Below are 13,963 nucleotides of genomic sequence, written 5' to 3'. Positions count from 1 at the left end.
TGATGTGTCAGGTCAACCAGGGATTTGATGCAGGACAAGACGGAGGAGCCTGGATGAGAGTGAAAAGAACCAGCTCAGAAATTCACACAGGGGCTGTACGCAGTACTGTTTCAATGCTTTATTAACAGTTGGAAACAAACCCAACAAACTGGAGGTGATGACATCCCAGAAGCCCGAGAGGCAAGGGAAATAGGTCTGCATTTTGTCCCTTTTTTAAATATTTATTTTTTATTAAATGCATCTTAGCAAAAGTAGATTAAAAAAGAAAGGGTCAAAGCCCCAGATGTCAGCAGGGAGAGGAAGGAGACCTAGGGAGCGGCAGGCCCTCGTACCAGTCTTTCCGGGAATAGCTCAAAAGAACTGCTGTTGGCCCTTCACACAGGCTCTAGCAACCAGAGCCTTCCTCCTGGCCTCAAGGCCTCAGTGCAAGTGTCCCTAGTCTCCCCCTGCTCCCCCTGCACTAACAACCGTATCTGGGCCAAGCCTTAACAGTGCTATTCTCTCCCTACCCAGGTGGGACGATGAAAGGAGCACAGGGTGGCACAAGTGTCACCTTGAGCCAGTCTGAGCTTCCGGTGGCTGGGGCCACTGAACAGTTTGGCCTGCCCACTGTTCAGAAGGGAGCAGGAGTACAAAGTGTGGGGGCACTCCTGTGCCCACTTCCCCAGAGTGTCCAGTTAGCATCTGCACATTTGGCTTGATAAATATATTAAATTTATAAAAACTCTGGTCTCAGAGCTCCCACTACTCTTAGACCTGGCTCAGCTCAGAGAAGAGCTTCTTCCTCCACCAGAACCGGGTGCTGGGAGAGAGAATTCGCACTGGCATCAAGGGCCCAGAGCTTGAGAGCTGAGGTGGAGGTCCAGGGGCCTGGTTGAGGCCTGTGGGGAGAATCCCAAGGACTCTGGAACCTGCCATCAAAGCCTCTTACATTATGGAGGAGAAAGGGGGAAGGAAGAGTTATTTTTCTTTAAAAAAAAAAAAAAAATCTCATACAAAAATAGATCCATTTGCAAAACAATTTCTCAGCCAGGAGGCTCCACCTCCCATTTCCTTGGAGACAGAGGGTGAGGTGTTGGGATGGTCACAATACTCCAGATGAGATGCACCAAAGCTCTGGGGAGGGCAGGAGGGACCATGGCTCAGGAGCCTGGGGTGGTGTAGAGGGTCCACAGAGGCAAGGGCACAAAGCATGGCAGCAGGCTGGGCAGGTCCCACAATGTCTCTATGCCCGGCCTGCCTACAGGCTCTGGCCTAAGCCCCAGTGGAACACATAAAGGTGGTCCAGGTCCTTTTTTGTTTTGGGAGGCCTTTCTCAGGAAGGTGGAGTAAGGGTGGGATTTCTCACCACTTCCTTAGAAGTAGCTCCCAATGCCACACCACTAGTAATAAATAACAGCCAGGAGAAGAAAGAGCAGAGCAGAGGGAACCGCAATGAAAGGTGGGATATAGCCCAGAGGTTCACAAGCCCCATGCTGTTCTCAGGGCCAGAGAAACCACACAAAAAAAGCACAAACCCAGCAAGATTGACCTATGGGAAGCCCACTGGAAAGCCAGAGGCTGAGAAAGCAGGTGGGACTCTGTCTGAGAGAGGCCTCAAAGTAACAGAGAGGAGACACTTGGGGTTAAGGCAGCGAACACAGAGCCTGCTTTGGTAATGCAACAGCCAGGGCTGGCTGGGTTGGGCTCAGGCCTCCCCCTACCGCCCTCTCCTGCTGGCCCCCAGGCAGCTGAAGCTGTGTATGACAGACAGAGAGCAGCAGGCCAGAGAGGGAGACAGGGTCGGGGCGATGGGAACGGCCACCCACAGGGATATCTCCATGACCCTTTAGGCACAGGCTGCAGGCAGGACAGTCTGGGGCTCCACTGAGGAGGAGCCTCGGCCACAGGACCCAGATTAGCTTGCACGGCCAACCAACTCCTTGGTTTCCTCAAGGATTGTGGGGACCCCATCACTCATCTTGGGCACCTTGGCAGCAACAGCAGTCATGGCATCGTCCTTGGTCAGCTCCGAGGCCAGCAGAGATGTGACTGCACACCCGGCTTTCCTGTTGGCTGCAAGAGAAGACATGAGAGAGCTCGTTCAGAGAAGGCCCCTCTGAACTCTGGGGTAGACATTTAGCCAGGCGCCATGCAAACGTGGCTGCCCTGTCCGGTTCACAGAGGCCCTTATTTTGAAGGAAGGACAGAGGTCTAAGAAGTGAGGAATATACCCTTGGGCGGGGTGCAGAGAATATAAGAGAGTGTGGTAGAGGCAGGAGAGCAAGCTGTGCTCTTGCTTTCCTTTGTGAAAATAGTACAAAGGTTTGAATACAGCTAGACAGACAGAACAGGGTTCAAGTGTTAGCTGTTTAACTTAGAGAGATAAGTACTCAAAATCGATTTTCTCATCGTAATGTTGTTGGAATGAAATAGCCTCAAGCTTAGTGAACAGTATTATTCTTGTTTTGTTGGCAGTTCCCAGGAAGTTCCTAGGCCCAAACCACTTTGAGTCAGCCCTGGGAGGGCTGTCCCAAGCAGAGGGGGGCCTTCAGCAGGCGGCCAGGGGGACTCCTGCAAAGAGGAGCAGCAGCCACGGGCTGACATCACATGCATGTCACACTCCCCATGTGTCCCCCAGCACTCCCTCTCCCCACAGGCCCCACCCTAGCTCTCTCCCACCTCAAGGGTAGCAGCTGTGATATGAATGCCAAGGGCCCTGCACGGTGTGTGTGTGTTGTGTGTCGGGGTGGGTAATGAGGTAAGGAAAGGTAAGTCGGGGAAGGCAGAGCTAGGGGCAAGGATGGCCAGGAGGGGTCCCTACAAAGAAATCTCGGCCCCATGGGCTAAGGCATTGTGAAGCTCCAGTTGTCATCCTAAACAGGAAGAAGAACCAATCAATCCGTGAGTTTCTGTTCTAACCAGAAACTGTTGGCAGCCGTCCCCAGACTCTCATATTCATTAATGGAATCCAGATTTACGGCCCCAGTACCCCCAACAAGAGGCAGTTCCTTGGTACCACTCCCATCTCTGCTGTCTGCCTCTTCCCAGGCCCCGGGAGCAGCGTGGACACCACATGTACACAAAGAGCTGCCTGCCTGGGGTGACAGAAGCAAGGACGCTGTCATTCCTTTTCTACAAAATGTCTGAAATGGGCAAATTCATAGAGGGCTGGGGGTGGGGAGAAGGAGGAGTCACTGCTAATGGGTATGGAGTTTCCTTTTGGGGTGATGAAAATGTTTTGGAATTAGATAGTGGTGATGGTTACACAACCTTGGGAACATACCGAAAAACACTGAATTGTATACTTTAAAAGGGTGTATTTTAGGCATGTGGTTTATATCTCAATTTAAAAAAAAGGAAGAGCTTGCTGGGTCATGGGAAAGCTGAGTGGAGAAAACAATGCCTGCATTTTAAGGGGGTAGGACAGATGAAGCCTGGCTCTCCTAAATGCAGACTTCATCCCTAACTGCATTCCTCAACGCAGGCAGCTGTGTCCCGCCTGAGGGAAGGGGTCCAGAGGAGCAGTGAACAAAGCACCCGGACAGTTCTGCCTTCTTTAGACCAGCAAGAAGCTTTAGGGAATGCAGAAGCCAAACAGGGTTAGAGGGCCCATGTCATCACCAGGGTTGTTAGCTTCTCTGCAGAAATGTGACCCAGTGCCACTGTGTTCACACGGCAAAGGCTACCTACAGGTCAGCAGGGAGCACACAGCATGCCCACAGTTACCAATTTATAGGTCTCTTCCTCCTCCTCCTCCTCCTCCCAGGGGCACAAGAGATTGTCTATCAAGAGGAGAAAGAAGAGTGAAGGCCCTGACAGGCACGAGGCCCATCTGGTTACAGGTGGAGGGTGTGTGACCTAGACTCTGGGGCTTTCACACGAACCACTCCCTGGATTATGAACATAAAACACTGCCTCAGTGGCTGACAGGGGAGGGAAAGATGTGTACTGGAGTGTGACTAGCATGGTCTCTATGTATATGCTTCTCCTGTCTTCCTTCTGTCTCTCTAGCAAATTCTTCCTCAGATCCACTTAATTTCCACTCTTCTCTGAAATACTTGCTTCTCTCGTCCCTACTTCTCGTGTCTGGAAAAGCAGTAATATCACTTTACTGCTCCTTTGAACTTACTCTCCAGCAGTTAAGAAAATCTGCAAAAGTGTGTGTGTGTGTGTGTGTGTGTAGATGTTGGAGTTCAAGTGGCATATGTCTCAAGCCTCTTCTCTCTTTGATTTCTTCCTCTAAACTCAGAAGATACTAAAATCAAGCAGTGTTTCCAAATTTTTCTAGAGTAAAAAAGTTTCTGGTTACTGATTTCATAAAAATTAGGCGTGGATGGTAGGGGAGAAGACCAAAACTTCCCTTGTAAGCCTAGAGCAGAGGTACTCTAGGGATGGACACATGTGGCCTAAGGTTAGCATAAGACATGAGAGCTCCTGCCCGGCTGGTATGACTCAGTGGTTGAGCATGGACCCATGAACCAGGAGGTCACGGTTTGATTCCCGGTCAGGGCACATGCCCAGGTTGTGGGCTCAGTCCCAGTAGGGGGTGTACAGGATCCTGGCAGCCGATGTATGATTCTTTTCTCTCTCTCTCTTGATGTTTCTCTCTCTCCTCTCTCTCTCTCTCTCTCTCTCTCTCTCTCTCTCTCTCTCTCTCTGAAATTAATGAAAACATATTTTAAAAAAGGAAAAAAAGAAATGAGAGCTCTTATAGGAATGGGGAAGAGAATCGAGGAATCCTGGCTTCCACTGTGTCTTCAGGGCCACAGTCAAGCTGAATAGCTTTTATAACCCAGAAGAACTGACCTCTCCCCTGTCCTTCCCTAACTCGGGTGCTTGTGTTAAAACTACTGAAAAGTAGCCGCAGAAGCAGATGAGCATTTTAACTCATGGGATCAGGGCGGATTATTAAGTCATAAGAGAACAGTCCCACAGAGTATGGGGAAAAGGGAACAATCTTGAGACATCAGTCAAAGCTGAGGCCAGATTCCCAGAAGTCAGGGGTGGGCTAGGATTAAAACACCAGCAAAATCAACCATATAGCCGAAACCGGTTTGGCTCAGTGGATAGAGCGTCGGCCTGCGGACTGAAAGGTCCCAGGTTCGATTCCGGTCAAGGGCATGTACCTGGGTTGCGGGCATATCCCCAGTGGGAGATGTGCAGGAGGCAGCTGATCGATGTTTCTCTCTCATGGATGTTTCTAACTTTCTATCTCTCTCCCTTCCTCTCTGTAAAAAATCAATAAAATATATTTAAAAAAAAAAAAAAAAAAAAAATCAACCATATAACACTAGTATAGATGAATCAGAAGGTTAATGGTTTGGAAAGACATTTATAAAACACAGGCTAGGAACTACTACTAAAGAGGAAGTGCTCTTGTTAATAAGCTTCCTTAGGGAAGAGGAAACTAGGGCAGATGGGGCGATCATTACCACCCTAAAGAACTCATTATTGTCTCAAGTCTCCTAATTATAATTCCTGTCCTAATTTTACCGAAGTGGAGGGAGAATTGGAGAGATATAGGAATACTCTTCACCTTCTCCAGACAGGTGGTCATCAGAAAACTCCCTGAAGCAATTTCACCCTATGCAGGGGTCTCCTTGCTGGAAGGTATGAAAGAATATTTCTGCCTACACAGAAGGGTTGCTGTCATCTGCTGTCTGATCCTGTAGGCTTAGTGGAAGTAGCCCTGGACTTGGCTTCGCTAAAGTGGCTACAGTTCTGGCTCTATCATTAGCCACTTTTGTAGACCTGGGCAAGGTCTTATCTGGGTTTTAATTCTATTACCTATGAAGAGGTTAGGTGCTAATCTCTAGAGGGCTTTAGCGCCTTCCCCAACTCTAAGGTTCTATTAGTGTAGGTGGAGTCTTCAGGGAAGCAGGGAAGTAGCAGAGGAAAGGAAAGGGAGATGAATTTCTTTCTTCCCTTGACTTTTATCCCATGAGCAGATGGCCTGTATAAGAGGCTACCATTCAGACATGGAGATAAAGTTGAGTCATTAAACCACAAGCAGACTCAATCATCAGCCTGAAAGAGTAGCAGCAATACAATCACATGGATTCTTCTCCTTGACACTCAAGCCATTGTTCTCCCACACCCTGTAGAGCCCAGCAGTTTACATGTCACTTTTAATGAGCCAGCCCTGATAGTAACTCTCCTCTTCCAACTCCTCAAAGCGTCTTTGTATACTGGTCACTCCCTCAGGTCTCCAGAGGCCAAATATTTTTTGGTAACATTCCTTTGAATTCTAGGGAGAAGGCTAGTGTCTTTGAATGGGGACAGCTGCCTCTCTGCGACTGAGGAGGCTGTGAGGCAGATCTGCTTGATAGTGCTTGTTTTTTTGGCTCCAATTGGCCAGGAGGAACAGTCAGACACCACCAAGCACCAGTCCAGCAGCCACCAGGGAAACCACAGCCACCAGAGCCTTTATAGTTTGAGAATCCTATTGTCACTGTATTAAAAGATAATAAAGCTGGAAAGGACCCCAGAGGCCATTTCAGTCCAACTCTCATTTTATACATGAAAAAACTGAGTCCCAGAAACTTGTGTAAGGTAACCAGACTTGTCTAAGGTAATTAGACTTGACCTGGGGCCTTTTGATCCTTGTCCTATGCTCTTTGCACTCTATTTTGATGCCCAGCTGTCTATTTACATTTAATGTAAGGCCACATCACTTTATATGATGTGAATGCACCCAGGTCTAAACAGCTTACCAGAGTAACTAGAAATGTCTCCCCTGAGAGATACTCCCTGATGTTCAGGTGTGTTCAGTGAACCCAGAGCCCAGAAAGATAAGTCTATAAGATGGAACCAATTTAAGAAGTATGTAGTTCTCATTTTCAACTGCTTTTTGCATCAATATCTCCTATTATAAGTCTCCTCCCATTCCTTCTTACACTGGGAAACAGTGCCTTGACTAATTCAGATCCTCTGTTGAAAACCCCTGCTTCCTCTGCCTGGGAGTCCTGGTTTTCCCACTTGGGAAGAGTGGCGCATGGGTCTCCCCAGCAGAGGGAAGCTGTCTGGCTGCCTGTGTACAGGAAGCATCTGGGATTCTAGCAGTTCCACAGGAAGAGGCTTAAAAGGGAATTCCCCACCAAAAGTCTGATACAGGCTGGCGCTTAGCTGAGAGGATACAGGAAAAACAGTGAGATGCAATGTGCTTTTGTTTGGCTAGAAATGCTTAATGGAAGGCCACATCACCTTATATGGTGGGTGGGAAACCATGTTGCAGAAGCTCTAAAGGCTAAACACAAAAGCAATACTACCAGCTGCGTTCTCTACCAAACACTGATCTATAGACTAAACGCTTTGTCCTACCCTACCCCCCTCTCCTCCCCTCTAGAGAGCCTGTACCCAGAGGATGCCAGAACATGGGTAAGAGTCATAACTAGAGATCCTCCTGTTACGTCACAGAACAGAATTTCCCTCTGGATATTCCCAGTATGGGTAGAAACAGGCAGTCAGTCATTATAGCTAAAACTCACAGTGACCCACAACACTTGGGCCAGGACTCTGAGTTTATATGAGTTAGCATTCTCTATACCCTGGATCAGGGGTCCTCAAACTACAGCCCGCAGGCCACATGCAAATACAAATATTGTATTTGTTCCCGTTGTTTTTTTTTTGTTTGTTTGTTTGTTTTTTTTAATATGTTTTATTGATATTTTTACAGAGAGGAAGGGAGAAGGATAGAGAGTTAGAAACATCGATGAGAGAGAAACATCGACCAGCTGCCTCCTGCACACCTCCTACTGGGGATGTGCCTGCAACCAAGGTACATGCCCTTGACCGGAATTGAACCTGGGACCTTTCAGTCCGCAGGCCGACACTCTATCCACTGAGCCAAACCGGTTAGGGCCCGTTTTGTTTTTTTACTTCAAAATAAGATATGTGCAGTGTGCATAGGAATTTATTTGTTCATAGTTTTTTTTTTAAACTATAGTCCGGCCCTCCAACAGTCTGAGGGACAGTAAACTGGCCCCCTGTTTAAAAAGTTTGAGGACCCTTGCCCTGGATCCTCAGGTTCCTTTCCAGGCTCTGACAGGTACTATACACCCTATAGATACCACTGTGTCAATAGCTAAGCACTGGCCAAAGCAAACTGTACAACTCCTCCTCTTTACAAGAACCTTAAAGTAAAGGTCATATCAAACAGGCCTACAAATGTACCAGCCAGGGAATAAGAACATAGCTCCAACTCCCTTAGAAGTAGAAATCCTTAATGATGCCTTTTCTGTAATTTCCACCCTTCAACCTAGAAAAGAAGCCATCATTCCTAGTCCCGAAGGTACTTCACTGAGACAATGGTGCAGGTCAATACCACATGAGGGGTAGCCTTGGCTATACCTTTTGGACTAGTCTGCAGGCTACTGTACACTTCCTTCAAAGGAAGTTATCCGCTGATCCTTCCTCATACTAATGCCTAGGTCATTTGTCCTCCTACCCCCATAACTCTTCTTAGAATTCTTCTGGCTCAGCGTAATCCACTTAAATCTTCTAAAGGTGGGGAGAAGAGATTGCAGGGGAGTCAATGGGGAAGGGCAAGTGCAATGGGGGTCAACTACACCCAAGGAGAAGGTAGTTCTCAGACACAGCATACTCCTGCCCTTGAGATGCTCCTTTATATCTGGGGAAAACGATGTCTAACCTTCTCTATAGGATTTTATACTTTTTATTAGTCTCTATCTCTTCTGCTTGTGAAGTTGAGAGTAAGGACTCCTCGCTCATTTTTTCTTTGTGTTTCCTACATCTAACATAGTTTTGTATTTGGGTCAATTTTGTTCATACACTCAAACGCCCACCTAAATCTCTGTGTCCTGCACCATGGTTAGCTTGCTCCAAGTAACTGCTTCAAGGATGGGAGAAATGCAAGAATAATCAAATGTAAGTGATCCGCAGTCAGTACCTCAAGCCCTAGTTCTCCAAGTCAGTACTTTCTAACATGGGAGGAAGAGGACTACACAATCCATTTCCAGATGCAGGGACTATCATGAGGAAGTTTCTAAACCCTCAGAGCGTGTTTACCCCTCTTCAGCCCAGGACAAGCAGGACCAGGAGCAGAGAGGCTCACCCCCTTCACCAGGGGGAAGGCTCCATTTGCTTACTTACCCTGACGGGGTCCTCTCTTCCGTCGGAATGCTGCACCTGACTGCAGGGCTTCCAGGAGACTATCCATCACACCTGTTTCATCACCTTCTGTTATGAACAAAGATGGAGATGTAAGCTCTTCAGCCCAAGCAACACGCATGTGCTGAGCCCCACACAAAATGCATGGTGTCTGCTTGGCTTCCCCTCGACCACAATGGCTGGGGGCTCAGCACAGACAGAGGGCTCAACCTCAAGCCTCAGCCCTTGCTTATGTGTATCTGTCTGAAATGGTTCAAACAAAAGGTTTCATTGTCTACTAACCACTGCAAACCTTGGGATATTTTCCTGCAGTACTCTTTCCTTCCCATCCCAATCAGGACAAGCACAGGGAATTGCAGAACTGCCCAACTCCAAGACCAGGATACGGACCGAGACTGGGATTATGAAATTAGCAAGGAACTATATAATTCTCTCTCTATTCCAGTGTTTCACTCCAGTTTACATAAACCTTTCATGCAGCACCTGGTTCCAGTTTCAGAGCAGGGCAGAGAAAAGATGAGAGAGAACTGATTAAGAGTACATTTCACTGAAGTACTGTCCCCAGTGGCTGCATAGACCCAAAGCCAGCTAGGCATCTAAGAGAAACATCCTGACTGGAATACAAAGAGTTAATGTAGAATCCTCTTTCCAGCCTGGCTCTGTTTCCATGGTAACAGCTCAGGATGGTGAAATCTGAAACTCGAAATCCCAAGGAGCCCCAGGCTGCCAGCTACAAGGCTAGGTTCACTGCTCCAAGCGCCACCTGCTGGCTGAACATCACCAATGCAGCTGACCTACATTCCAACCTCATTTGCTTGCCCTGGGCGTCCCAGGGCCTGGACAAGGTCGGGTGTAACCTGATGACTGGGTACAGCCCTCATACCTGGTCAGCTGAGCTCTACATTTCCCTGTTACGTCCTATAGACAGTACCTGGGGACAACCCTAGGTGCCTGAGGAGAATGGGGGAAGGCGAATATTTGCTGTGGGCTTAAATAGCATTTCTAGAATAGTTTGTGGCTTATACACAACTGGGATAAGAGCAGAGAATTGCTTCCCAGAAAAGTATGAAGAAAAGATGAAATGTTCCTGCTGCTTCAGGTCCCTGATATTACCACAACAGGAAATCCCAAAGAAAGCCCCTGGAGCAAGAGGTATTAGAGCAGCCCTTGCCTTTTGTGCTCAGCAAACACTCTCATTCTTGCCAAACCCGGCAGCCCTGGAACTCCTTCACTCAGATGGCTCACAGCCTCTCAGGTTCAAGAAGGGTGGCATCAGCTCAGTGCTGTGCACAATTTCCGCTGGAGCAGCCAGAGGGGGGCAGGGAATCAGCAGCAGGAAAGAAGCGGAGACAGGAAACAGAGGGCCAGTAATTGAGGCCATATGTTTCAACAAAGCCATGCTTCTGGTAGTAAAACAGAGATTCTGTTGGAGAAAGAAGAGGGTGGCCAGGTCCCCTGCCCCCTTTCCAGAAGTTCAATCCATTTATAATCTGAAAGGTATACATGATTGTGCTGAAGTACTTGGGACACAGTAGTTAGTGAAATAGGCAGAAAGGGAGGGAAAGCCACCATTAAAAGACAGAAGCAGAGCCAGGAAAACATTGTGGGGAAAAGAACAAAAGACTTAGCAGAGGGTATGAAAGTAGGCCAGAGGCACTTTGGACAGGCAGAGGGTTACAGCAATCCTAAAATCACTGGGGAGATGAGACATAGTGCAGGAACCAGCGGAGGAGAAAAGAGGGTCTGAGCCTGGAGAACTGGCCTGTGCATGCCACCGAGTCGGGGTGAAAGTCCAGCATCAGGGTCTTGGAGGGAGAAGGCTGCCAACTATCACTTGCCAGGAGCTGAGCTCAGACATGAGCTGTTCTCTCTGGCCTCCAGATTCTAGACAGAGAAGCCTTCCAAATGTTCCTGTCTCAGCCCATCAGGCCTTCTCTTCCGCTTCTTACCTGCATTCATGTCTATGAGTTGCTCTCTCTTCTGCTGCTTCTCCAGCCGCTCCTTCTCTGCCTTCTCCTTGGCTAGTTTTGCTCGCCGCATCTTTTCCTCTGTCTCCCGCCGCTTCTGGTTCTCTTTGACGGCTTGCTGTGGAGGAAACAAATGAACATATAGGCATGCATGCACTCACCCACACGCACACCCACCAGCAACCATCAAAAACCCAGTGAAAGTGAAAAATGTTCCCAAGGCTCAGTCAGCAGGCATTCCTTGCTCACCACAAACATATTCTTAAAGTTGTGGAGATCCATGAAGAATTCTTCCACAGACACCTTCTTGGGGTCAAAGAGGAAGTAGTCGCCCAGCTCCTTATAGAGGCTCTCCATGTTAGAGTGCATCATCCGCAGCTTGTTATACTGTTCCTGCGCATCCTTCACAAAGCTGTGCAGCCATGGAGTCAAGGACCAATGCCAAGAAGCACACCCAGTTCTCTGCCCAGAGGAAGATTCAAAGATGCACGTTGGCATACCCGAGGATGTTCAATACAGCACTATTTATCTCGAGGCAAAAGCCAGAAGCAATCCATATAACCACAAAGGGGGTATGTTAAACCACCTATAGAATAGGAGGCAGCAGTTAAAAAGAGGCTGCTCTGCATACAGTGCTGTGGAAACAGGGCTAAGACAGATTGTGGGCAAAAAGCAATACAATGCACACAATACAATTTTTGCATCAAATAAATTCATGAGGTGCAAATCAAAAAGAAGTCCAGTGACAGTAGGATACTTCTGGGGAGTGTGGAGGGAACACCTGTGTGTGTGTGTGTGTGTGCGTGGTGGAGATGGGCAGAGGGCAAGGGATCAAGGGGGACTTTTAGCTTATCTGCATGGTTTGCTTCCCCTGCCATAACAATGGAATGCTTTCAAAACCTATGTTTTTAATGAAAATAAAGTTTTTAAGAGGGAAAAATTGTATATCACCAGATCTAGCCTGTTGCTCCCCCTCTCCCCCCAAGTTCTATTCCTTCCTAGGGAGCAACTCCCTCCCTTTCAAGAAAGGATATAGTCATTTTTTCAACAAACTTGTCTTTCTCATCTGTGGCAGCTGGGAAATTTTGAACATCACGTTCCACATCAGAAATTTGTTTCTTCATCTGATCTAGATTCTTTTGCAAGTTTTCAGCAGAAACTAAAGGAAACACAAAAACAGACAGGAAGAGCTTACTAACTCATGTCTTAAGACCTTGAGCTCCTGCCCTTCGAGGCACAGTTCCAGTCCATACAGAGAGCTGGTATTTAATTACTTTAGTTCTCTTATGTACTGTCTAGTTGTTCTTCACTTCTTTCCAGTGAAACTATAAGTTACTTGATGACTGAGTCTAAGCTTCATTTGATTCACAAAAATCTGACATCCCCTGGAGTCCTGCTTCCATTTTAGAGAACAGGGTTTGCAGGAAGGAGACATATACAAAAAGAGAAATCTGTTCCCATTTCTATGCTGCTTTTTGTTTAAATAATTTCAGGATGGTGAGGCCTAGTTTTTATTAATCTAATCCAGTCTATGTTTTCTGAATGAGAATAACCATTGTTCTAGACTAAAAACACCTGCCTTTCTTCCAGTTGTGGTTGGTGTTTCCCTAGGAAGGCTGAGTGCTTCCCACTTCTGTACACAAGGACAATCTCTTCTGCCTGATACTCCTCTCTTGTGGCTTACACATCATGCTTACACTCTCTCTCATTCCCACCTAAAACAGCCTGCACTGAAAATAATCTAAAATATAGACTCTTATTTCCCTCCCCATGCAGAGATTTGTGGGGCTTGGAAGGGCCTTCTAGCTTCATGCAACCTGCTCACCTCGGCTGGCTTTCTCCACGTGGGCAAGCTCATCTGGAAACTTGAGGACATCAGGATAGTCATTCTCACATAACTCAGCCAAGAAATGCAACAATGTCATCTTCTGATCTGTGGACTTGGTGTCTCGAAGCTTGGGAAAGAGAAGAAATTGTTAGTCCTGACATTGTTAGTCCAAGATCACCTCAGGCCACGAGTAATTGTCACATTGGACTCATAGAGGCTAGCAGCCTTCCCTTCTGTCATCTGCCTAACCCTCTGGCTCACCTTACAGAGGAAGCTGATGTTGAAGCCGAAAGCCCCGGCATTCCTGGAACCAGCATTCATAAAGTTGCCGACAAGCAGGGTAATCTCCAGGAGGTTAGAGAAGCTCTCACTCTTCCGCAACTCCTCGCATGCGGCAGTCACGGAAACAATCTCTGGCTTGATGTTCTCCACTTGCTCATTGAACAATAGCTTGAAGAGGATGGCATTGAGGCGAGGACGCAGGCGGGGCACAGTGCCCATCTGGGGGGAAGACAGCAGCTCTGTCAGAGCCAGCAAAGACAGAAAAATAAGAAAACACTACAGGCTTGGGTCACCTATGGGAGGATATGAGTTCCAGAGCAGGGAGGAGAGAGAGAAAGATAGATTCAAAACAGACAAGAGGCAAGCAGCAAGTGCCCCAGCTGCTCTCAGGAGGAGGGAGTAAGGGGGTCAGAGAAGAAGAGCCTGTCGCCACAGGCCTCACTCACCACCACACCAAACTGCTCCGACTCTGCCAGATCATCATATTCGTCCTTCAGTTCGGAAAGCATTTTCAACTGCTCTGGCTCTGGCATCTGCTTAATAAGGTTCTGAAAGGGAGAAGGGACTGTCTCAGTGTGAGGGGGATGAGATGACAACATGAGCCTCCTGTCAGGCCCTTACTCTGTCCAAGGATCACTAAGAAGGAAACATGGGCCTGTGGGGTGGGGGGAGAGGCAGCTAGTGAGATGGCAGGACTTCTGAAAAGTAGACCAGAAACAACCTGACCACCAGAGATGGAAACTTACGCAAAGCATTCTTTAAGTCAACAATGCCA

The 13,963-nt window shown here is 47.7% G+C and overlaps 1 protein-coding gene across 3 annotated transcripts in view; it reads right to left on the bottom strand.

Moving 5' to 3' along the window:
* Positions 1 to 103: 103 nt before the first annotated feature.
* Positions 104 to 13,963, bottom strand: part of DIAPH1 (diaphanous related formin 1) — an 83,272-nt gene continuing 69,412 nt past the window's right edge. For 2 of the 3 annotated variants that reach the window (XM_036313881.1, XM_036313882.1), the window contains exons 20-27: positions 13,635 to 13,736; positions 13,168 to 13,407; positions 12,904 to 13,033; positions 12,113 to 12,237; positions 11,328 to 11,492; positions 11,061 to 11,196; positions 9,094 to 9,180; positions 1,898 to 2,055 (exon numbers count right to left, since the gene is read on the bottom strand). In XM_036313881.1, coding sequence (XP_036169774.1) covers positions 1,898 to 2,055; positions 9,094 to 9,180; positions 11,061 to 11,196; positions 11,328 to 11,492; positions 12,113 to 12,237; positions 12,904 to 13,033; positions 13,168 to 13,407; positions 13,635 to 13,736 — 1,143 coding nt within the window. Of the gene's footprint in view, positions 2,056 to 9,093; positions 9,181 to 11,060; positions 11,197 to 11,327; positions 11,493 to 12,112; positions 12,238 to 12,903; positions 13,034 to 13,167; positions 13,408 to 13,634; positions 13,737 to 13,963 lie in introns of all 3 variants that reach the window. The other variant, XM_036313880.1, reaches the window with a different exon arrangement.

The sequence above is a fragment of the Myotis myotis genome, unplaced genomic scaffold (genome assembly GCF_014108235.1).
Source record: "Myotis myotis isolate mMyoMyo1 unplaced genomic scaffold, mMyoMyo1.p scaffold_m19_p_6, whole genome shotgun sequence".
In the NCBI taxonomy this organism is placed as follows: Eukaryota; Metazoa; Chordata; class Mammalia; order Chiroptera; family Vespertilionidae; genus Myotis; species Myotis myotis.
This window is presented reverse-complemented; position numbering and strand designations above follow the sequence as displayed.